Source organism: Hirundo rustica, chromosome 2, assembly GCF_015227805.2.
Source record: "Hirundo rustica isolate bHirRus1 chromosome 2, bHirRus1.pri.v3, whole genome shotgun sequence".
Classification (NCBI taxonomy): Eukaryota; Metazoa; Chordata; class Aves; order Passeriformes; family Hirundinidae; genus Hirundo; species Hirundo rustica.
In genome coordinates, this window is record NC_053451.1 from 26652532 (window position 1) to 26676978 (window position 24447).

Genomic DNA, 24447 nt, shown 5'->3' on the forward strand with positions numbered 1-24447 from the left:
TCACCAGGAAAGCTTTAATTGGATACTTGAAAGTTAGGAATAATGATGGGTTTACTGCATTTCCCATGTTACTTAGGGATGATTGTTTTCGTGGCTGGTGGAAGTGCCGTTCTGTGCTGGAGCATTCTGCACTGCCCAAGTTGACTGTGCCATCACACATAGTTATGCTGGATTTCCCTGCCTTCACTCATGTTGCATGCAGTAAGCACTTCCCTTTACTTGCATTTAGGGTTGAAATGGCTTTTCAGAGGTTCCCAGCACTTGTAGTAGTTTTTGTCTAGGCGATTTGAGGTCTGGAGGCCCCATTTGGTGACGGCAAGGCTGAGGGATGATTCAAACATGAAGGCCTGTTGGGAAGAGGAAAGGTAGGTTAGGGTAAAAGAGGAAAAAATTAAATCCAGGCAAGGTGTCTGCTCTACCACAAACAGGATTTGTATACATGGTCCAGGCTCTAGTTTGTCTGTTGATGATCATCACTAGATTTTAGGGGCTAGAGACAGGAGGACAGTCAGGGCGTTTGCTTCTTTGCCCATAGGCTAAGACAAGAATGAAATTCCCAGCTTCCTGCTCAGGCAGCAGTTTACGTGGGCAGATGATCAAAGCTGCCTGGCATCGAATGTCTCCAGGAGAGCCGCTGGGAGTTGAGTAGTGCTCATTAGTGAGGGTGCTGAACACTGCAGCAGTTGGGTCCAAGTCTTGCCAGCAAGAAGTGACAGTACTAGGCTTTAGTTTAAAAGTGTGCTGTATGGACTATGCCATGCTTTACTCCAACTCTTAGGAGCTCCCTTGGCTCCTTACCATGGTCCCATCTGCAACCCGCTCCGGCTCCAGCTTGGCTTTGCTCGCCTTCTCGAAGCAGTCAGCATCTGGTCCGTGAGGGGTCATCATGCTGTGCAAGCTGCCGCCTCCCGGCTGGAAACCTTCCTCCTTTGCTTCGTAGTGGCCTTTGATGAGTCCCATGAACTCACTCATACAGTTCCCTGCAGGAGGCAAAGAAGAGGTTGCAAAGAAGGGTGGTGGGGAGGGATCACAGGCTGTGAGCTTCTTGAAACCCATGAGCTGAGGTGGGCCATGCAAAGGGCAGAGTGGAAGTTTCTAGACAGGGTATCGTGCTAGGGGACATCAGGGATCCTACAGGTAATGCTTGTAAAGTTGTACAGGATTTTATTACCTGGATTCAGAAACAGAGCTCCCTGATGAAGGACGTTCATTAGAAATCACCCTAATGAAGGTGGTTCCATCAATCCCTAAATGACGTTGGTAGACCTGTGGTTTTCCTACCGTCTTGAGCTGTGTTCGTAATACACCTGCACTTGGACTGCATGGTGTAACCTGGTTTTACAGACTTGGATTAGGGATTGTGAAGCACTGGAAAGGAAGCTCTGTATAATCATCCCTGTACTACAGACACAACATACCTGATCAAAAGCCTTGTGAGAGAGCTTGCTTGCTGTCCCAGGTTATAAGCAGGAAATTATTTTGATACTCTTCTGCCACCTCTAGTGCAGTCAGGCACTTCACTACCTTATGCTTTTAATTCCTGCATTATCTGCCTATTTCTCTACAGCCACTGTATGCCCAAAGACAAGGAGCCAATTTCTGTCCTTCCCCAAGGAAGAATACTTTTAGTAGACCCTCTGAAACCACTAGAGTAACATACCACTAACTTAGGCAAGGGTGGTTATATCTAATCATTCAGTACTTGCTGAATTATGCTCCCTGTAAGGAAAGTACTTTAACAGCTGTCGTCCAAGCTTTCAGCTTTCCTACACCTGATGTGCCTAAACAAGATGGCAACTTTCTGCTCAGCAGTCAGTTTTGGCAAAACCAGGACATGCTTCCTTAGCTATTTTATATATAGCTCTTTTTAACCACTAGTTCAATCTTTGCTAAGTACAATCCAGGGTCTGAAATGTTTAACAGCAGAACTAATTTAGCTCAAATCAGGGTTGGCCTATATATGTATGCAAACATACATTAATTTTCATTCCAAGTTGTCAGTGTCTCATGTAAGACTGGGTAGTTACAAGCTTTTCATTGAACCCACTCATGTACTGCACTTGGCATATTTAAACTGCAGTACAGACCCTGAGAGCTGGATAGCCATTTTGTCTGCAACAGGAATTTTAATATCTCTTAGGAAGACTGAGCAGATAAGTAGGAAACCAGCCTGGAACTTAGGAGATGAGCAGAGTGCAGTCTCTTTTTTGCTTGCAAATTTCATATGTGAACCCAAACAACTTAGGTGTGCCTCCCTTCCCTGTTAGTTAAATGGTGTTGTCTACAAGCAGGATGTTGTGAAGTTAAAATCTCTTAGTGGGCAGTAGGTATTAAGGACCCACTATCATGAGAATTGCATGAGCACTCTCTCAGACAGAATTAATATATGCCCATGGTATAAAAAGTGTATCACAGATTTTCAGTTTAAGTTCAAAAGTACTTAGGAGTAATTCACAGCCTCTAAGGATGTAAATGTAGCCAGGAGAAATCAGTATTTACAACCTGCACAGCCCCCTTTGTAGGTGAAATTGATATGGTGTCTAAGAGGAATACTTTTGAAACACCATTGCTATACTTTGGGCAAAGTTAATGAAATATGGAAACCATAACTCTTGAGTGCATCAAAATTCTCTGAACACAGGCTTTCCACTGCGCCTGAGAAGTGGAGGCAACAAAGGGTTTCTGGCAAGCAAAACAAGCCTCTTGTGAAATACTTGGAGAGAAGGGAGTTCAGCAGAACAGAACTTGTTGAACTCAATCTGGTACTTCTATCCCGGAGTTGCTCGGTCCTGCTATACCTCTCTTAATGCAACAAGATTCTCGTCACAGCACTAATTCAGAAGGAATTAATGTGTGCAGTCTCTTGGTAGTTGACTGTCACAATGTCTACCTTACTCACTCAAGCTCTCCCCCTCCGTGGCTGGGGTCGAGCGACCAACCAACCTGCTCATTGTGAATTTAGTGCTCAAGCTTATGGCTGAGGTGCTGTGGTCAAGTGAGTAGCTATGGCAGCCACAGCTGTCCTCATGGGTACTCTTAGATTGTCACAACACAGACAAGAGAAGGAGAGTTCTTTCTGTCTTTTAGCACAGACAAAGCAAGGTTGAACTTCATGTTTGTTATTCCTCACAATGCATCTGTGTAAACTTAGCACAGCTCTGCTGATGAGCAGCAACTTCCTTGTAATTAACCAGCAGCATGTCTCACCTCTTAGGATCTAGAAAAAGTGTCTTGTAACTATCTCAGCCAGTCAAGAGATGTGTTTTCATGTCACCCTCATTATTGCAAATGAAAGCAGAATGACAGGGCAGGACTTTGCCTATTGGATTTACTCAGATGACTGCAGAGCTGCCTGCTATGCTTGCAAGTACCACTAATTCTGCTGGCCTCCAAGGTGCTTGGAAATAATCTAAGTAGCAGATGGAACTGGCTGTTAAACTGTGGTTAGTAAACGTGCAGAAAGCCTCTCAGCACTTCAAAGTGACCACAGCGTGGTCACTTAATAGCTTCTGAGATAGAGCCTCTTAGCTGTTGATGTAAGGGGTGCAGGATGGCCAAGCTTTCCCCCTCAATCTCACAGAGCAGGGTGTCTCATCCTATCCCTGGAAGGGCAGTCCCATGTTGGGAACTGGATTTCTAGCATCCATTCAATGCAATATGTTGCCATGCTCTGCCAAGACGATGCCACAAAAGTGCCAAAAAGAAATCAGCTTAGCGGATGGCAACCAAATCCAAAAAATATCAACCAGCTCCCTGCCTGAGAAGCCAGTTCTTCATCACTGGCTTCTTAAATGCAAGCAGTACCTCCAGCACTGTGAAGAAGGGCTGAGGAGAGCTAATTCCCTTCTTTGCTGTAACTCTGATCTCACCATGCAAGTGCCAGCTCTATACCCCTCTGTGCTTCTCACTGCTTGTAATATGGTATTTCCCTTTCTCCTGTTCTTTATCGATGTACTCTAATGAGATATTAAGTGATTCATGTCTGGGTGACAGGACAATATCTGACTCATTTGTACAATGCCAAATTCAATATGCACCCAGGCTCTGTGGGAGCCCCTCAAGTACAGGCACATCCATCTATGCAGAAGCAATGAGCCCATCACCTCTGAGTTTTCATGAGATGGTTTAAATAGGAACATCTTTGGATTTGTCCGTTTTCCAGGGGGGACTGACTGACTCCAAGAAGCTGACTAACTGAGCCAAGGACAACAAACCAGATCCCTGCTTCCCTGCACATGCTCTCAAATAAATGGAGACTTGTTTCTGTTCTGCAATCCTGGGCTCAAACACAAACAAGAAAGCGCAGACTTACGGTGGTAGTAAGGTGGACGGAAGGTGTTGTTTGCTACCCCCCATCGCGGGGGGAATATGACAAAGTCAGCGAGTGCCACTCCAGCACGGGTCGTCTTGGCTGTCAGGACAGTGAAGATTGAAGGATCCTGGAGAAAGCCAAAACGAAAGAGCATGAAACAGAGCAGGGCTCCGAGCTGTCTGCTCAGGTCACCCAGGTGGTAAACCTGACTGATACAGCCTCTCCCTTGCCTAAACTCTCTTGTCACCTGCACCTGATAGTGTGGATGAGATTTGGGACCCTGAGGGACAGCACTCGGCATCCCAATTCCATGCTGTACAGGGGGGACAAGAAATGGGTCTGCGTGGTTCTGCCTTTGAGCAGCTTTGATGATCCTTCCCCATCCCGGCCCTTGTAGCTGGCAGCATAGATGAGGAGGATGGACAACACTGCAAGATGAGGTACTGCAATTCCAGGAACAGTCTCTGACACTCCTGCCACAAAACCACACCTTTTCCTTACCCAGTTATGGAGAACAAGAATATCCTGCTAGAGGCATTTAGCCTCACGGCCTTGTTAGTTTACAAACGGAGAAGAAATTGCAGAGAAATTGTGGCTTGTTGAAATCTCTAGTCAAGTAAAATGGTTTTCTGGGCTTTGATCCCAAACCCGTCCTTCTCCTGGCAGATTTTCTGGAGTTTTAAACAATACTTTCTGTTGGTTTTCTCACTAGAAATGCTCCAATCTCCCTTGCACACGCACTTGCATTGCTGTGGATACCTCTCCCACTGGACTGGTTTCCTTTTTAGATGAGTTGCTCACATTAGTTTTGGCTTTAGTTATTTTCCATGAAATCTGAAATTATTACAATGAAAGCTGCCAGCTCTTCAAAATGAAATTCAGTGCTGGACTCAGAGGAACCAGAGGAAGGAGTCTGTCCAATAGCAAGAAATAAATCAAGGCAAGAATCTGAAGCAACAGTGTTTTTGCTGAGTTGCACGGTGTATGTTGGCATCAGTATTCATTCCACCTCCAGGGCACAGAAATTCTATGCTAAGCTGCACAGAGCTGTCTAAGAAGCTGACCAACCTCCAGTTATGTCTTTGAACCACAAAGGAGGACATCTTCTCCTATGAAACCTAAGCACAAAAGATTTCACACTGTTTCTTAGAGCACAACATATTTTTTAAGAGGTACAGAGCCCCTGGAGCTCAGGGTGTGTTTGGATGGTACAGTAGCCACAAAATTTTGCTTTGCCTTGCCCAGTTCCAGAACTTACCGCGTGGTCAAAAGCAACAGCATTAATGACCATGAATTTTTCCAGGTGGTATTTGTACGGTGTGTAGTTTCCATGCCAAGCTACAACATTGTAGGGGGAGTAATCCTAGCAAAGCAAAGAGACAGAGGATTACCACATACAGCCTTCCAACATGCTGCACATGTGCAGGATGCTGCTCTTTCCCAAGTGAAAAGTGGGTTTAGTACTGGTTAGAGGCACACTGCCAGCTCTTTAAGCACAGCCCAGTGTTGTGACAATGAGGTTTTGCTCAGCATTTCTGCTTGGTGAGCCTCAGCCTTCCCTCTGGGGTTTGGTCTCTAAGCTTTTGAGTGCTCAGGCAGTATTTGGACAAGGCCAGCTGCAACACCAGCTCTCTGGTAAGGAAACTCTGGATTTTCACAGTAGCACCAGCTCCTCATTTCTACATTGTCACTATAAACATATGGAGACAAAGAGCACTGTTGAGTTTTTGGACAACCAAGTCTTCACAAATGTTTTTTCCCAGACTGAGGGTCCTCAGCTGGGAAAATGAATGAGCCAAGAAGACAAGGGCTCAGTTCTGCTCTACATAACTGAGCAGGACTTCATGAGACGACATTCATGCTACTGAGGTGCATGTCCCAGGCCATGCACTGGCAGTCACTGCTCTTCAGTGTTACCTGTTCTCCCAGGGCATCCTCACCTGCTGGGCTGCAAACAGCTTGCCCTGGTACTTGCTGATCACTGTGTAGCCCCCTGGCACCTGGCGGTCCTCGTACCACGCCACGGGCACCAAGAAGTCACGTGGGTTGGCCAAGCCGTTGGCTCCTGGGAAAGAAGGAGAGGTGACAAAGCTCTTTGGGCACTCTAGCTGCTAGTGAAGTGAGAGGTGGTGCAATTTCCTCGCTTTGTGGGTGCCGTTCTGTGTTATGAGTGACCCAACTGGTTTTTGGCCCACCATGAAACCTGAAATAGTCATGTACTTCTCATGCTCCTATGAGTAGGTAATTGTTATTCATGCTAGCATTTAAGTCCATTTCTCCCTTTGTGACTAAGACAGGTCTCCACTGGTTGTCTTCTGAACAAGATTAGTACGTCATCCTCAATTAAAGGCACGTAGCAAACAGGAATTAAGTGAAAAATGGAGGATGAATTGCTCTCTGTTCCTGGACATCCTGCTGACAGGATGCTTAGCCATGCAGAAGTTACGAGGCATGTCATGAGGGGGCCAAATACATTTCTGAATGCTAACAGAGAGAGCAATAAAATAGTGATAACTACAGGCTCAGGGCATACTGAGGGGTTGCTTAATGTGAAGAGTGCATTTTCAAAGTGCAATGCACCATATGGGTGCTGGAGCATTCTTCTCCTCATTCGTATTATTGTTACAAAGTGGGTTTGAATTTCTTGGATAAAAATGCAGACATTACTACCTGCTGCTAAGGTTTAACAGTCACTGCTTTTCTCCAGCTGTCACTTTTTTTCCAAGTGAAAAGTGAAGTTAAAATAAAGTAAGACTGAAATACAAAGGATCTTGGTCTCTGAGGGGAAGGCAGGTAGGTGGTGAAGAGGAGCTCTTACAATTACCATCTCCTGAAAAGGTTTACAGGCAAGTGCCTGCTTTTTCTTTTCTCCAGAAAGTAAGCCTCATAATAGATTTCTCCCTTCTGTAGACAAAAAAAAAAAAAAAAAAAAGAAACCCGAAAAAATAACCCCAAACTAAAATCACAAAGAAAGTCTAACTGTGTCTGAAAAACTAGCTAATGGGAAAACTTATTACAAACAGGCTGGGCAACCATATCAATAACTGAGTGGAGCAGGCACAGGGTAGGATAAGTGGGGAATGGCAGAAAGCTGCAGCTGGCTAAAAGGCAAGCTGTTGAAAAACCACTGTAGGCTCCATGTGGAAAATGCTGTGCCCAGCGTGTCATACAGAGAAGATGCTCAAGTGGGGTTCCATTGAGCAGCTGCAGATTGGGTTGGTTCTCCACTGGAAGGACAAGTTTCACTTTCACCATGGCCATGAGATACAAATGCCCCCCACTGCAGATGTGCCACACCAAGCTTGTTACTGATTGATAATACCAGTTAATTTGCTTGAAGCATGGCCGGTCCTTTAGATCATGCTGAGAGCTAACAATATTTATTGGGGGGAAAAAAAAAAATCCCCAATCCAACCTAAAACAAAACAACCAACCCCAAAACACAAGTCTGAAAGTGGAGAACTGTTGGCACTGGTTTTTTAGTTATTTTAGCTGTTACAAGAGGAGTTTCACTTCCCTTCCCTGAGACACTCTTAGTAGCAGTAACCAGGAGGTGTTTTTCTCTGCAAGATAAATTTGGAGGCAAGTACCCAGAAGATAAGGAAAGTGACATAACCTGAGCTGAGCGCTGCCAGAAAGCTGACTGGGAAATCATGATGTGTGCAGCAGGCCTTCAGATGCTGTGTCTCCTCGCAGTATCTCTGACATGGCAACAAGAGGCTGTGCCTTCACGATCCGTGACTCTGCACAAAGCAGGAGGCATCTGGCACAGAGGATCTGTGATTTATGAGAGCTAGACCTGCACTCAGTGAAAGCAGATCCTCCCCAGCAGCACCACACGGAGATGTGAATGTGTTGCTGATCCAAGTCCTGTGCTGCTCATTTTATTGGTTTCTAATTCTCCAGAGGAAGCAGAGTTTCTAACACTAAAGCACTCCAAGGTTCCTCTGTTAACAGAAGTTGGGGGCAAAACCCACTTGATTAGATCTAAAATGAGCCTTCAGGAATATCTCATTTTCAGTTGCCTCTGAAATCTGCCCTTCCTTTTACCAGCAAAATTCTCTCCTATCACTCCAGTTTAAGTATAAGGCATCAGTAGTGATGGCCTTTTGGGTTTCTTTTGGTAGGAACAGGTTCAGAGCTAGCAGATGGGGACGCTCTGACCAGAACTGAAAAGAAAATAGTAGAAAAGAGGGTGGGAGATAAGGGGTCCCTTCAGTGCCAGGGGCGTCTCTGGACAACTGGTCTGTCACTTTTTTTTGGGGGCAGATGCTTGCTCTTCTGGGGAATAACAGTGTTGGAATGGAAATCATCTTTGTGAAGGAGCATGTGCATGGGAGGATGTGATGGATTTGGGCTTGCAATTCATGCCTGTCCCCATGAAATTCACTGTCGGTCCAACAGGAGATCATTACCAATGGGTCCCAGGTCAGGCAGCTCGAAGTGTGCCCCATACACCTCCAGGATGTAGCCTCTGGTCTCTCCGAAGACCTCCACACTGAAACGCATTCCTTGCTGGAAAATAAAGATAGATACTAGGATCCTCCCAAGACTTTGCTGACAAACCATGAGCAGCTGAGTGCAGGAGTTGGCTTGATCCAACATCTGGCTCTGAGCCACAGGCAAGGTGCATTCAGCCCTTACCTGGATGACACAGATTTCATTGGGCTCCACTAGCATCTTCCCAAACTCAGTTGTGATGAGCAGTTTTCCTTGCTGAGGCACTGTGGAAACAAAATGCAGGCAGAGGAGCTGAAGGAGTGTGATGATTGCGGGATTCCACAGATTGCCACCTTCTCTGTCCCTGTCAGAGCATCCAGGCTCCAAGGAAGAGCAATGGGCCCTTTCTGACATGGCTACACAGGGACTCTGGACTCCCATGCAGACTCTTGCAGCAGAGACATCTGCACTGGAGTGAAGCTTCCTGACCAGCCCCATCATCCCCATATCACAGAAGGTACTTGTGTGAGCCAAAGCTTTGTGGCCCCTTGGTGTAAGGTTTGCACCACAGTCCAAATAAATGGGATTTGATATATTTGGGTCCATACCTCTCTGCCTCACAATCTTCATAGGAAACAGTGCATGTACCCATCTTAGTCATGACTGTGGCAGTGTGAGATGTCTGGGAATAACTGCTTCCTGAGGGTAGAAGCAGTTAACATCTGCATTGTTTTCCATGACTGTCCTGGCACAGGAGAGCTCACATTTTGACTTGAAAAGCTAGCAGATTTACAAAACCTGCCCTAGCACTTTTACTTCATAGTAGTGAGGGAGGTGAGTGAGAACAATTTAATAGCTATTTGATGGGACAAATGTTCCTGTTGGTGTCCCGAAGGCATTCCTGTTCCTTACTCAAGAAAGATACAAGCAAATATCTGACTTCTGATACCACTCAGAATATTTTTCAGCGTGTGTGGACTTTTTGTGTCAACCTCCCCACTCACTGTGGCAGTCTGGTTGCCTGAGGCTGGCACAGCACGGGAGCTAAGCTGCTGTGCCAAATAATCTTGGGCTAAAGCAACAAAGGCATCTAACTGTAAGCTGTTCAGAAATCCTGAGGTTTATGATTTCCAGAAAACCTCTGCGTGTGGCGTGTCTAATACCAGTCTGGGGAGCACCATGGCAAGGAAGCTGGGTCACTGCTCAAAGAGTTGAGGTCTGGCACAGGAGAAGTGCATTTCGCCTGACAGCTGAGCTGGTGCCAGACCACCAAATCTGCATGGCATGGGGTCAAGCCAACTCTGTCCTCCAAATCTTGGCTGTAGAGCCCCAGGCACTGGAAGAACAAAGAGGCAGGCAGCTGGTACCCCAGGCAGAACCACCTGGAGAAAATAAGAAGCCAAAGCATCAACTCACCAATCAGGAAGTCGCCATCTGAATTATAAAGGCATCTAAAGAAAAAGGGAAACAGTAAGGTTAAGGTGCTGTAAGCCTCATGCATTTGTGCACACCACAGCCACAGCTGGGGAGTTTTGAGCTGGGAGACTGACATGGCAGAGTTTCACAAATTCACAGAATATTCAGAGTTGGAAGGGACCCACAAGCATCATCGAGTCTAGTTCTTAGCTAAATGATGTACTCTGACCTCTGCCAGGCCTTTGTACTCATGGGCACATCAGCTATTGTAAACTGGGGAGTGGGGCTGATTTCCCCCCTGAGCCGCTGCAGGGAGCAGCAACACCTGCTGCATGTGTGTTGAATTCTGAGGAGCAGCTAGAGGACCTAATTCCAACACATCTCCTCTTGCTGCACCCCCCTCTCCAGCTCCCTCCTTCTCTTGGTGGTTCCTCACCCACACCTCCTGTGTTTGACCACAGAGGAGAACCTGCTGTGGACATGGAGAACGTGCCTGCCTGTGCACACAGGAGATGCTGGGAGCTGGACTCAGGTTGGTGGCAGACAGACAGCCTGGGCCACCAGCACAGCAGGCACTGACCTGTCGATCATGGAGGTGTTGCAGACAAAGATATGGACGGCGATGCCATTGCGTCCTCTGGGCTCCCCGGCGCCACACAAGGTGTGCAGTCCCTACAGGCAAACCCAAAGCACCAGGAGTGAGCAGAGGGCAGGGGAGCAGGGGCAGCCCTCTTTCTTCCCCTCACCCCATCCTCTTGCTGGCTCTCACCTCCTCTCTCGCTTCCCACACTGCTACCAGCCTTTCTCTGTCTGGCCTTTCATCAAATGTGTTGGATTCTCTTTAATATAATAAGGGTTTCTTAAAATTCATGTAAGCTAGTGTTTTCCAGCCAAGGGTCTGGGGAAAACTCAGGGCTGGGCCTTTTTTTTTTTTCTCTTTTCTTTAAGTGTTCCTTGAAAGTCAATGAAGAAAATCAAGCCCACTGACAGTTGCTTGAAATCTGCAATCCTCTCCCCTCCCATAGATGCTCTGCAAGTCCAGTGGTTTCAAAACTGCCAATTTTACCCCAGTTCTGAGCCATCTGGTGTGCCCTGCCACCCCCCTGAGGCGAAACAGAGATGGAGGATGCCCAGATGCCCTGGTTCCCCAACTTACGCTCACAAAGTCCATCTTCTTCTGAGGGGCTTTTGGGATCTCAAAAGGTTTCCATCGCAGCTAGATTGCAGCAAACAAAAAACAGGAAAGAGGTGCCAGTGATCAGAACACAAATGGTGGTAATTCAAAAAGAAAGTAGGCCCCTGTGCTCCTCCTGCTTCTCCTTGCTGAGGTAGCTCTCTCTTTCCTGGTTTACATGTGGTTGGTTTTCTTTTTGGTTTGGCTTTTTATGGTTGAGTTTTTTGTTTTGTTTTGTTTGGGGGGGAGGGGGGGGCTGGCTTTTAAAATTTTTAATCATAATTTTGTAAAGTAATTGGCAGGCCTGTGTAGTGCCAAGGTTAAAAAAAATCTTATTTAAAATCTATCTCTATTAATAACAGCACTTTTGAGAGCAAAGAAATTCAGATAAACTAGCTTTCCACAGTCAAATTGTTATAGTCCTGTGCTCCACGCTGAATGATTCAGTCCTTCTGTGACCCAAACATGACATTCTTGTTTGCTCCATCTCATTTTCCCCACATCCAAAGCAGAAATAACTCTGCCTGCATGAGCAGGAGCCATGAACAGCACTAATTACTTCTCGCAAAGCTTATCAAGGTCCTCAGACAAAAGGTGCCAGAGGAGTCCAAAATATTTGTTGGATTTGAATCCACCTGCATCCTCTCAAAAGAAGTTCCACAGTTTACGTTTGTCTGGGGTTTTTTTGTTTATTTGTTTTTGGGGGTGTTTTAGGTTTGGTTTTTTATTTTTTTTTTCACTATGACATTTGTTATTGGTATTTGTTTTCTCCCTGCCTCTCAATCATAGCTTCCCTTTATCATCTCTGCTCCAGTCTGGAGAGCTTTCTTCTGTTTCAGCATTTCTTGCTCAGATGCCACCCCATATTTTTTCATCATGTTTGACTCCTTTTCAGCTTTGTCATCTGTGCCTTCTATACTTCTGCCATTGCCCTTGGGTAATTTTAAAGTGTCATTTTTTCCATTGACTTCAATGGGCTTTGCATAAGGTGCCTCCATATGGCCATCTTTATAGATGGATGAGGATTGCTGAAGCTCCTTAAGTACCTGGGTGAGACACAAAGCATCGCTGGGAAGAATATGTGTTGTCCAACAAACTGAACCTTGTCTCTGGCTCTGCTTCAGAGAGGATAAGAAGGAAAGCAGGAAGGTGGCTCTCACTTCCTGCCAGGAAGTAACTCTTCTGGGTTTGGTGGCAAGAGAGAGAGTGGGCAGGAGCTTTGCTGCTGTCTCCTTAGACAAAAAAGGTACCACACGTAAATGGTTTCACCTGCCTGAGAGCTGGGCATCTTGGAATTACTGTAATCATAAATAATCATAAAGGTAGATGTAGGGTGCAGAGAGGCATCAAGGATGGATGAGGTGATAAGGGAAGTCATTGGAGCTTCATCTGGGAAGGAGAACCAAAGGCATGTAAATATGAGCCTGTCACTGCTTCTTGGTCAATGGCTGGAAAACATATTCCAGCAGAGCTGGGAAATTATTTAGACAAATGGTGAGGCTGCCGGGAGGCTGGAAATTAGCTAGCCATGATGCATCAAAGGGCAAAACCTGAGAGAAGTGAAAACCAATGAGCGTGAGATGATGTTGAGAGGAGAATGGCAACAGATTAGCAAAACCAAATGTTCTGGGTCTGGCAGGGAAGAAATCATGATTAAGGACGATGGCAAGGCCGTAAGACAAATGCCATCTCTCTGTGTGACTCTCCAGGATGAAGCGAGATTTCCCACGAGGGCAGCAGAGAAATGGGCTGGCAGCCAGCAGCCTCTCCAAAAGCGCAGGGAAGGAGAGGATGGATGGCAGAGATGTGCAGCTGCTCTGCTGGCTGAGCTGGGCCCTGAGAATTTGATGGGGGATGCTGAAGGAGAAGAGAGAGCAGATTAAAAGGTGGCCAACAGGAGCCCCCAGGGGCGATGCCAGGTAGCATAGATCTAATCCTGTGGCACTGTAGCTGTGCTGGGAAGCAGCACAAGGATCTGTCAAGATGGGAAGCAACAAGCACCGAGGGCTGTCCTTCCTTGGGTGGCCATGGTGAGGAGCAATGAACAAAGATGTGGCAGACAAGACCCTGCTTCTGGATTGGCCAGACTCCCAGGAACACATGGCTCCCCCCAGACCTCTTGCAACTCAGTGCCTTTGCACTTCTGATTTGTTTGACATTTGACTGTCCTCCTGACAGGACCAGGGCTTCTTCCAGCATGGTTACCTGGTTGGGGTCTGGCTCAATTTCATCCCAGTCGTGTGTCAAGTGGCCCTCCTCGAGAGGTTTGAAGGGTTTGTGGCAGACTGAAGGTAGGATTCGATACAGCCAGCTACAAAGAAGGAAAACACCTGGATTAGCCTAGGGAAGAGATTAAACCCTCTGGATAGCTGCTGGCTGATTGAGCTCCTAGAATAACATTTACATGGGTGGCAACTGGAACAAAAGGTTTATTAAATATCAAATTAATAATATTAATATTAAAATGGCATAGCAAACAACAGCTCACAGCCAGAGGTTTCCAGAGAGATGGCTTTTATTACAGGCTCTAAATACAAACATGTCCTGCTTTATATAGGTAAATGTCTATATGTGTATTTATGTGTAATTACTTATGCCTACATTCACACATATGCATATAAAAAAATAAAGATACAGCTTTTTCTGTTGCTGAAGCACAGCAATCTCACAGCTGGAAAAAGAAGCTTGTTCAAACACAGCTATAAAGCAGCTCAGACAAGACAGGGAGGAGCAGTGTCCAATGGAAAGAACAGAGGAGCTCTCTGGAGGGAGCCTGTATCTGAATTTGGATGGATTACAAAAAGTAGCATCCTGTGCTTGGTTGGCCATGCCCATGCAGCAAAGCCCAGAGTTTTATGTGATGCTTCCTGCTGCTGTAGGAGGTCCCCCATGCCTCTGTCACTGCCTGGGACCGTCGCTGTCCCTCCTTGCTGCCAGCTGTGGGCCCTGCCAGCACTGCCACTCTGGCATCCACACACCAAAGCTGGGCTTTCAGTCAGGTGAGAGAGCAGAGGTGATCAGGAAAGCCTGAGCTGGGCAGTCAGTGCTTTTCATGTGTTAACAGTGGTGGCAGCAGTTTGGGCAAGTGGGAGAGGGGAGGAGGGAGCTCTCCCTAGAGAGCTGGAAAAATTCCATCAAGGACAACTTCGTGCAGCAAACAATGATTCATCCCTTTCCCACGCACTCTGAGAGCTGGCACCAGCCTGGAGAGCAGAGGCATCCCAGATGATGCATTTGCCTTTCATTTGAACAAACAGCAAAAGGGACAGAAGAGCCACAGTGGGAGAAGCAAAAAAGAGAAACCCATCTCCTGCAATCTGGTTATGGCTGGAGCATGACAACTGGGACAGAGCTCTGGGAAGTTTGCTGCTGGCTGGAACAAGCTGTTCCCATCACTGCTGAGGTGTTAAAGATCATGCTGGGTGCCTGGCACTTTCCTGAGGGCCTGAGCAGCCCCAAAATGGGAACAGCCTGAGCTAGCAGCTCACTGGCCCCAACCAGTGTGCAGGAACATCCCTTAGGAGGAAAGAGCCTTTCTCAGAGGCTTGGCTTTGACACCGTCCATCATCAGGTGCTTACCAGTGCCAGTGGTGATCTTTCCATAGAAGCATCAGGACTGAAACCCCGAGGTTGTTTCACACAGCACACACAACCCATTCAGGACCATGGGGGCCCGTAAACATCACACCCCCCCCCCCCCCCCCCCCCCATCCTGCTCGGAAGACTACTTTCTTTCCCACCCCAATCACTCCTTTCTCAGCATTTTCTTAACCCACTTGCCCCACCAAATCCTTTTCTCTCCCTCTGCCGTGGTGGTCTGTCCTTGTCCCTCTCCCAGTGCACACCAGAGGCGTTTTACCCTTCTAGGCTTGCAGAGAGCACTGGTGGTGCTGAGGCAGCCTCTCCACCTCTCCCCAGTGCCCACCCCAGGTGCCACATTCCCCAGGCACTGCCCAGGTCACGGTACCTGCGCTTGTTGGTGGGCCGGGGACAGGTGAAGGCGGAGCCTGAGAGCTGTTCCGCGTACAGGCCGTACGGGCAGACTTGAGGGTTGTTCTGGATGGGAGGAGAAGGAAAAACAAGGAGTGAGAGGCAGTGGCATGGAACTGATCCTCCAGCAGAGCCCTGGCCTGGGCACCCAGCACCCTGATGCTGTAGAGTGCTGTGCTCTCCTGAGGCTGTGCTTCAGTTCTGGGACTTGTGTGTTCTTGCTCCTCTGAGGCATCAGCCAGATCCCAAACACCATTCCCACATGCCACAAAAGTGCCCTAAGGAGTCAGCACAGCCGCTGAGGCAGCAATAGACTAAGCTGCACAGGGTCAGAAACAGGAATATCAGAGAAAAAGAAATCATTCCCAGTGAATAGAGACTGAAAAGCAGAGCACAAAGTTTTCTCGGACCAAGTGTTCAGAGCATCATGTCTGGTTGATTTTCCAGACGGCTCATAACAGCTTACAAAAGCTGAATGCACTGAATTCCCCCTTCTCCTCCTGCCCTCTGCCTATGGAACCGGTGCCCAGAGCAGGTGGGTACTCTTGGTGTTGTACTGCTTCCTCCTGACAGTGCTGCTTGCTGCCCAAAAGCATCAGTGACCTGTGTAGGAGCCTTTGCTTTCCTGCAGGGTTTCTGCACAGAGGGAGTCCTCCTTTGGAGTACAAAGAGGCCACTTCCCCCTCTGCAGAGCCGTGGGTACGGCTAGCACAGGTTTTAGCAACCCTTATGAGTTCATAACTAGAGCACAGATTCCTCCTTCTCAGAGAACAGAAATGAAGCATTTTGATCTAAGTAGGCCACCATCCCTTTGTTTGAGATCAGCAAGAAGCAAAGACATCCAAGAACTGCAGGAAACACCCCAGTGGGTGTCATACACCATTTGCTATCCCATCTCCTTCCTGCAAAGTCTACTATAGCATCCTGTACCCTGCTGCTGAGCAGACCAGCCATCCATATGGTATCAAACCCTGCCCTGAGAGGTGGGCAGAGGGGAGAGCTAAAGCTCTCTGAGTGTGTGTCACTTCCAGCCCTCCAGCTCCATCTTGTCAGTACGGGTATGCAGTGAAGCAGGGGGATCAATAACCCTTGGAATTTTTATCTTAGCCAGCACTACTGCAGATGCCGGTCTTATAAATACTGCATCAGAGAAAGGATCCACTCCCGGGACTGAAGGCCTTTTTTGTCTGTCTTGTTTTCAGATTTTTCTATTAACTCTTTTGATACAGAATCCAGACTCTGTTCAGATGAGAGCACCTCAGCCAGGAGCTGGAGGAGTCTGCTCTGGAAAGTGGTGCTGCTGTGGAAATCCTTAAAGAGCACATCCACCACACCCCACTGTCTTTTTAGACCAGCAGCCACACTATTGATCTTCCAGTTTTAAGGTGCCTCTAATCTTATTTTTTTTCTAGCCAGGCTCAGTAACAAGACACTGCGCTGGCCAAACTCCCAGCCTGAATCAGCAGAGCAGTTTGTTTTTCTTGTGAGCACACCGTGGGCTGCCATGCAGACCTAGGGGACAATTGCATTTAACGTGTCCCTGTGTTGTGTGCTAGTGTCCACTGGCACACAACATGTAAAATATCAGAACTGAGGAAATCCAGAAAACTCAGGAAAAGCAAAAGTTGAAAAAGCCTCCATTTGACCTTAATCCTACTGGCCTCTTTGCAAAGATGGGATGTAATTGGCTAAGCACCAAGTCATAGAATCCTGGAATGGTTTGGATTGGAAGGGACCCTAAAGATCATCTAGTTTCAACCTCCCTGCCATGGACAGGATCACTTCCCACCTGACCAGGTTGTTTAAAGCCATCCAACCTAACCTAGAACATTTCCAGGGATGGGCTATCCACAGGTTCTCTGGGCAATCTGTGCCAGTGTTGCACCATTCTCATAGAATTAAGAATTAAGAATTTCTTCTTAATATCTAATCTAAACCGGCCTTCTTCTGGTTTAAAGCCATTCTGCCTTGTCCTATCCACTACATGCCCTTGTGAAAAGTCCTCCTGCAGATCCCTTGTTCTGCAGGGGTATCTGGCTATTAAGGTACTGGAAGGTTCAAGAAAGTCTCCCTGGAGCCTTCTCTTCTCCAGGCTAAACAACCCCAACCCTCTAAGTCTGTCTTCATAGGAGATGTGCTTCCATCCAAGTCCAAAGGATTGCAGGAGATCCAAGGGAAGCCACAGGCAGCCTCAGAGTGTGTGCCAGGGTAAAGGAGACCAGCACAAAAGGAGGTGAGAGAGGTTTAATTCTTTAGGGTTTCATTCTCGCCTCTGGGCACCAAGAGGGGAGCACCACATGGGTTGTGATTCCTTTCCTTAAAATGGAATGACCCCACATAACTTATTTCCCTCCAACGCGTTCACAAATTATTTTTAAAAATGAATCTGTCCCTTTATTACTCCAGGCATTCATGTCCCCTCCCTACAAAGAAGCTTCTCCCCTGCCAAAGACTTGTACATCAGCTCCATTGAACCCCATTCCTACGGAAGTTGTGAAATCTGCCTCTCCTGCATGAGCATATCTCTCTGCCAATCTTCAAACTTCTGCTCTGGTTTAATCCTTCTCAGTGTGTCACTGAGACACACAGAGCAGCCACACACAGACAAGACGTTTTGCAGAGCAGAGGTTTCTCCGTCCAGCTCAAGGCTGAATCCAGGGCGGAGAGAGAGCCTCTTTGTTTTATTTCTTACTTTTTATACATTTGTGGGTCTAGCAGAAGATTGGCTTTTAGAGTTTTCACCTCTCAAGCCAACTGGCCAGACCAGCCGTCAGTTACAATTGTTTTCAGGTTAGAAATATGCAAACAAAGGACAGAGAATGAAAAACAAAGGATTTGTTTATGTTACATCTGTGAGAAAAAGGTAGAACTGCTCTTAATATTGTACAGTAATTAAAAAGATCTGACTCCATTTATGAAAATCCAAAAGGCTATAAAAAACTCAGAAAAACCAGGGTAACATCAGTGTGCCTGAGCCACTTGTATTAAAGGCTCCTTTATGAAAAAAACCCCCCTTGTTGCTGAGCAGAGGTAATTTAGGCAAGTCTTAACACCCAAGGTGAAACTTGGAAGCTCACAAATTACTTAAAAATAGAAAGTATGAATGGAAATCTTTAATTCTGACTTCTGCCAGCATCTTATTATTCCAGTCTTGTATAAAGAAGGTTCCTGGAGATTTTCATGGTGGCAGAAAGAAAGGAAACATATTAAGATGAAAAGAAACCAGGGGATTAGATATTCACTCAAGAGTGCATTTTGGTAAAGCACTTTAAAAACCTTCAGTACCTGTCCCTCCGGTAAAGCTCCTGGACAGCGTGGATCCTCAGAAACATGTTCATTTCCAAATCCCGACATGTACTGTAAAATAAACCACACAGCTCGTCACTGTTTTGAAAACATAATCAAAACCTCTCCAAACAACCCAACAATTGCTTTCCCATGCATTTTTCCAGGCTCTCTGTATGCATTAAGACTTTCTCAAGTGATCTGCTTGCATGTTGCCACAGATCATTTTCACAGCTCCTGGATCTGCTTCTTTAGCTAATGTGGTGGGCTGGGAAGCACAGACAGGAATTGCTCTCCTGAGTCTGCATGTCCATTTTGACTACATTCTGCTCCATCAAGGCCCTTGTGAAATAACACAAGTATCACCTGTACTGTCAGACTCAAGGACAACAGGGTGATGGATAGGAAGAACTGTGCACCAACGTAATGGATGTGTGCCAGCACCATTCATGTTCAATCTGACTTTGCTTCAATCATGAGTGTTCCAAAATCTGCAGACTGCCTTGTAAACTTGTTCACTGGGTCCTCACATTTGTAGGGAATGAAACTGGGAGTCATTCGGTTGACATGCCTTGTGATAAATCCCCATGCTCAAAGAAAAGGTCAGGATGCAGATGAGATGAGGGAGGAAGGGAAACACAGCCCAGTTAAACAGTGTCACTGATCTGCTCAAAATAAGCATTGTCCTGTTGGGCATGAACTGTCCACCATGGTAGTAAGCAGGAATTAATCCATTACTGGCTGATTGTCTGGGTCTCTAGAGCAGTGAATTCCCAAGAGACCCATGGATGGAAGAGACCTACACATGCTCCCATACCTGCCCTGCCTACAGCTGCCACGGTCTGAGCATGGCTAAAGCCACAGGATAGAGTGGATGCAGATCCCAACTTTGCAGCACAAGGAAAAGCCCTGCAGCCAGCCTGAGACACATAAGGGAAGCAGAATAACAGAGACCTCAGCTTTGCACTGTCAGAAATGTAAATACAGTCCTTTCAGATGCTACAGGAAGCCACAAAGCAGCTCTGTTGAACTCTGCGTGAACGCAGAGGTGTTTTTTGGCAGCGACCAGCGGTTCAGCCCCGTGGCCTGGGAAGGGAGTTAAATATTAATGCTGCCTTCAACAACTGCAAGAGTAGCAGGGCTGCTCATCAGCCTTCAGACAGAGGTGCCAGGATGGCAAAGCCCAGGAGCCCCAGGAGTCACACATCCTGGCTGTGCCCAGCACTGAGCAGCCCTGGCAGGAGCAGGGATCATCCAGGTCTGAGATTAAAGTGGACTGATGAAGGCCCTATATCTGGTTTATTTTACATATAGTATTACAGCTCCTGGATTATTTCCCCCAGGGGTGCTCAACCTTGGGCAATTTTCAGCCCCCTTATAATTGTCCCAGTGTAGCAGAGACTCAGAGAGCAAGCCTGAAACCTCCTGAGAAATCATGTGTTTTCCTCAGGCTCCTTTCAGCGACCTGTAAGAGAAGACCATTCCCAGGGGGCCCAGGCTGGCTGGAAGCCCTGCTCAGCCTGAACCTGAAAACATCCATCGGTTCGGAGAGGATATTTCTCTCCTCTTGCAAATGAGTATACATTGCTGGGAGCTGCTCTCCGCTGGGTTCTGCGAGAAGCATATTGATATGCAAAGCAGTAGGTCACCTAAGCAGCCTTGGCAAATGTATTGTATTGGAGCATTCCCCCCCCACCTCGGTTTGGGTTTTTTCCCCCCCCTCTCCCTTCTTTTAAACGGAAATGCAGCAATATCTGATGGGACTGCAGCAGTTCCAGGATTAACTGGGACTTCCACACTGCATCCTCCTTTACTGGTAACATAAAGGTGCTCCGAGCGTTTGTCTCTGGGGCAGCCCTGGTGGAAAGGGGAGGACAGGGGGAAGAGGACGAAGAGGGAACAAGCTGATTTTCTGGAAGCATAGCCAGCAAGAGTCGACAGGCTCGGCTGAATGCTGATGGAGGGCTGGCAGGGGACAGTCAGTGGTTGGTTGGAGGGTTTGTGTACCTGGCAAGCATCGTGTGCTCCCCGGCAGCCCCGTGTCATGCTGCTGGGGCGAGAGGGAAAGCACAGAGATTTTGCTGTGACAAACCCATCCCTTGTCCTTCAGGCCAAAAAGCTGGCGACCTGCTCATTTGGACTGCCCATCCATATGCCCAAAAGTCCTTTTGCCTCTGCTTGCCGGGCCAGAGGAAGGAAAGAAAGAGAGAAAGAGAGAAAGAGAGAAAGAGAGAAAGAGAGAAAGAGAGAAAGAGAGAAAGAGAGAAAGAGAGAAAGAGAGAAAGAAAGAAGAAAAGAAAGAAAGAAAGAAAGAAGAAAGAAAAGAAGAAAGAAAGAAAGAAAGAAAGAAAGAAAGAAAGAAAGAAAGAAAACCAACCCAGCAGTGAGCATCTAGAGGCAGCGGCTGCTCTGTGCCCGCTCTGGCGCTGCACCGCGCCTTGCCCCAGCGCAGCAATGCAGCGGGCAATGCAGGACTTCCCCACGGGGCTGCATGCAGAGCTGCTGCCTTCCCCAGCTGCACTGGGGGCTGCAGAGGGTGCCACTGCCCCGCTGCCTCGAGAGTGGCGGCAGAAGCTGCTGCATCATTGTTTGGCCAGATAAATTCTTTCTTGCCAAGGGGGAAAAAAAAAAAAAAATTAGAATTCTCAGGTAACTGCATCAAGGGCTGAAAAAAGACATTGGCAGCACTGCAGCCGCTGGAGGGGAGATGCCTTGCTGGTCATTTATCACCCTGAGTGTGGCTCCAAGATTTTTGCCTAGAGATTGGATGTGGCTTTTCTTATTCCCTGTTTCATTTTCCCTTTCCCTGTGGCATACCTCAGAGAGGCTTCTCTCCTCTACATGCCCGTAGAGAGTTGGTGTCAAACATGATTTGGGCTCCCAAAAAGCTGTGCCACTGCATGCCTTGGAATCGTTCTGCTCCAGGGCTCTGGGGCACGATGCTGATACAGGTTGGGAGGGAGCAGCGCTGAAAGGGCCAGGCCATTCTCCCTTCCAGCCCTCCAAACCCACCTCCCACCTCCCACTTCTCAGTTTGTGTGGCACAAGGTGCCCCCAAGCCAAGGGAAATTACTTCTTTCTGTCGGCCCAGCAGCAGAGCATCCTTCTTGAGCTGAAAAATGTGTGAAAATGGAACCCTGTCTTTCGCTGTGAAGTGGCACCATGATTTCAGTCCAAGAATGCCTCCCCCATGGTCTCTGCCTGGCCTCTACAGTTCCTAGATAAATTATAGATGTCTCCAGGTTGGGTGGGTTGATGGGCACTATTTGTAATTGAGCAGCTGGTTTCTCTGTTACACAAAATAGTCTCTGTGGCTCTCTGTTTTCAGTCCTGCTTTTAACTGCTGTTGTTATTTTGTTCAAGATTCTGTAGATTTTTATGCCAACAGCACCTTAGGAATTCATCTGACTCCACTTTGGTTTTTGTTTTGTAGTTTTTCGATAAAATGAGAGAGATAAAAGCCCAGCACAGCATAAAAAATTCAGCAAAGCTCATTGATTGGAATAACTGGGATGTAAAGCCGAGTGCTCGCAATGGGTGTCACGCTCTGACCTATAAACTGTAACCTTCTGTTCTCTAGATTAGACAGCAGGCATGGGAAAAACGCATTTGAAGTCTGAACACATAGTCTGCAAAATAATTAAGACCCTTCTTCAAACAGTGCATAATATATTTCTCTATCAGCTCCTGCTGCAGGACACAGGGAAACAACATTCCTCTCTCAAGAAGCATGGCACTTTTTATCAGCTCAGTGCAGTCAGCACTGGAGTCTTTAACGCAAATGCAGAAACATTATGAGCATTTGGGGCAAGCAGCAGAGCAGGTCTCTGACCCTCTGTGTGGGGTTCCACAGCCTCATTGCAGGCTGAAGCACAAGCACACAAACCAGAGCTCTGCCCTGGTGCTGCAGGTCCAATATCCCCAGAAGAAGCTGCCACCTTCCCTGACATTTCAACATCCCTCTGCTCCAAAAGTGCTGGAGATGGTCCAGGGCCAGACCTTTCCTGAAAGGACCTGCTCAGCTCTAGGCTGGGACATGACACTCTGTGGACAACAGAAGAGAGGGATGGATGACAGGGGAGTGGAGAGGAAGGGCAAACCAACAGTTTTGGAGGACAGATGCCAAGAGAAGGTGGAGCAGGTGAGGTGGGGTAGGGACACGAGTGACGTCTTGGAGAGGAGCTGCTGGCAGATCAGCCTGTTCCCATGAGCAGCTCTGGGCAAACCTGCTGCTCAGCCTGCAGCCACAGCCACGACGGCCAGCGAGGTGTTGGGGGCTGCTGGGGTGAGCCAAATGTGGACATGGAAGGTGCAGTCAGAGCCATGACATGAACCAGCTGGACCCTCATCTGAAACAGCACAGGGGCAAGGCTGCTCTGCTGCTGAAAGAAGACAGTGAGAGCTGGGAAGTGTCAGGGACAGACAGGGAAGAAGCACGGTGAAATCTCACTGTTTGAGGAGACAGGACTCCTCAGAGATAAATGGGACCTGCAAGAACACTGTGTAAAATAAAGAGCATTACAGAAGGAGCTGAAGGAGCACGCACGTGTACCTCCAGGACTAAGAACAGGCTTAGTAACAATGACATCCCAAAAGTGCAGGGAGAAATATGATCCTGCACAAGCTCTTGAGACTTCACCATGTCCTGGGGTGAGGCTGTGCTACTCCTGCCTGCTGCAGCAGCTCATGCACCCCAAGGGTCCTGGGGCAGCTGCCCCCCCACGACAGTGGTGAGGTGCTGATGAGATTCAGGGTTGCAAGTCTCACGTTCCTCTGCTAGAGCCACAAACCAGCCCTCTCACACCCTTCTCCCAAAGCTCCCCCGTGCTCTGGCAAGTGGTGCAGGGAAAGCTCCTGCCAGCTGCCCTGCTGGGGCTTGGAGAGCAGGGCATGGCCACAGCCTTGCTGTGCCAGGGTGCCCTGCAAGGGTACAGGGAAACAGCCCTGAATGGAGCCGCTGCCCAGGGGAAGATGACGGCCAGGGTTGCAACATCTGGGCAGATGTTACCATCCAGATTTCATAGGCTGAGGGGGAAACACCCCCTGGCAGCCAGCATGGGAGGAGGGGTGCATGCCGAGGGTGGGGAAAGGACAACTCCCACCGTGAAGAGGTCCTGACCAAGAATGATTTCCAAAGGAGGTGAAGAGGGAGAGAAATACTTATTTATAGATGAAACACAGCAAAACACTTCATCCCAAGAAAGCTACAAAAACATGCTCCGACACACAAAAGAGGGACACAATAAGATGAAACAGAGCCCAAAAACTGAGTGTGAGCAGTGAAAGGGTTTCTACAGCCAGCACTGGTGGGTCACAGGCACCCGACCTCTTACCTGCAGGCCCGTCATCCTCCTCCTGGTTATCCTCCTCTTGGAGCAGACACAAACCCCGAGCAGGTATCTGGCCAAAGCCTGTCAAGCAAAGCCTGCTCACTGATCAACTGAGCTGGGCTGAAGGCAGGCTGACAGTGCTGGGAGTGAGAAAGTCCAAGGGAATTTTCAACCTGTTTGTTCAGGCCAGTCTGTGTTTAACCAAACGCCCTTCTCTGCAGAACCAACCCCAGGATCGATCTGAATAAACAGGGGGTGAGAGGAACTGGGTTTCCTCATCACCCCTGTTCCCCCCTAGATGTTAAAAAAGGGGTTATAGTTCCCACACATGGGGAGGGGGAAAGAACAAGGTGTTTAAAACCATGAAAAGCCATTTTGCAACTGGTTTATAAGCCTCTTTCCTAAATTGTACCTCTAGCAATTTTCATACACAACCCTCTAAATGTGTAACAAGCTTTTGTTCATTAATTCTTCCGAGCCGTGTTACACTGGGGATAGAA

The 24447-nt window shown here is 47.6% G+C and overlaps 1 protein-coding gene across 1 annotated transcript; it reads right to left on the reverse strand.

The window, feature by feature from the left end:
• Positions 1-24210, reverse strand: HGD (homogentisate 1,2-dioxygenase). The gene is made up of 14 exons (XM_040055639.1): positions 23951-24210; positions 18618-18689; positions 15310-15398; positions 13548-13653; positions 11325-11384; positions 10749-10840; positions 10169-10203; positions 8957-9036; positions 8728-8827; positions 6253-6377; positions 5571-5675; positions 4313-4439; positions 799-980; positions 1-347 (listed from the first exon to the last, which is right to left on the reverse strand). Exons 1-14 carry the CDS (start codon positions 23963-23965, stop codon positions 216-218), a joined length of 1320 nt encoding a protein of 439 aa, XP_039911573.1. The 5' UTR covers positions 23966-24210; the 3' UTR covers positions 1-215.
• Between the last annotated feature and the right edge of the window lie 237 nt (positions 24211-24447).

Bases quoted from the DNA above. Each gene is read 5' to 3' on its own strand.
- HGD (XM_040055639.1), bottom strand. The intron at 15,399-18,617 runs GTACTGAAGGTT...CCTCCCATCCAG, and splicing joins GAGCTTTACCGGAGGGACAG to AACAACCCTCAAGTCTGCCC. The intron at 8,828-8,956 runs GTAAGGGCTGAA...TTTATTTTCCAG, and splicing joins ATGAAATCTGTGTCATCCAG to CAAGGAATGCGTTTCAGTGT.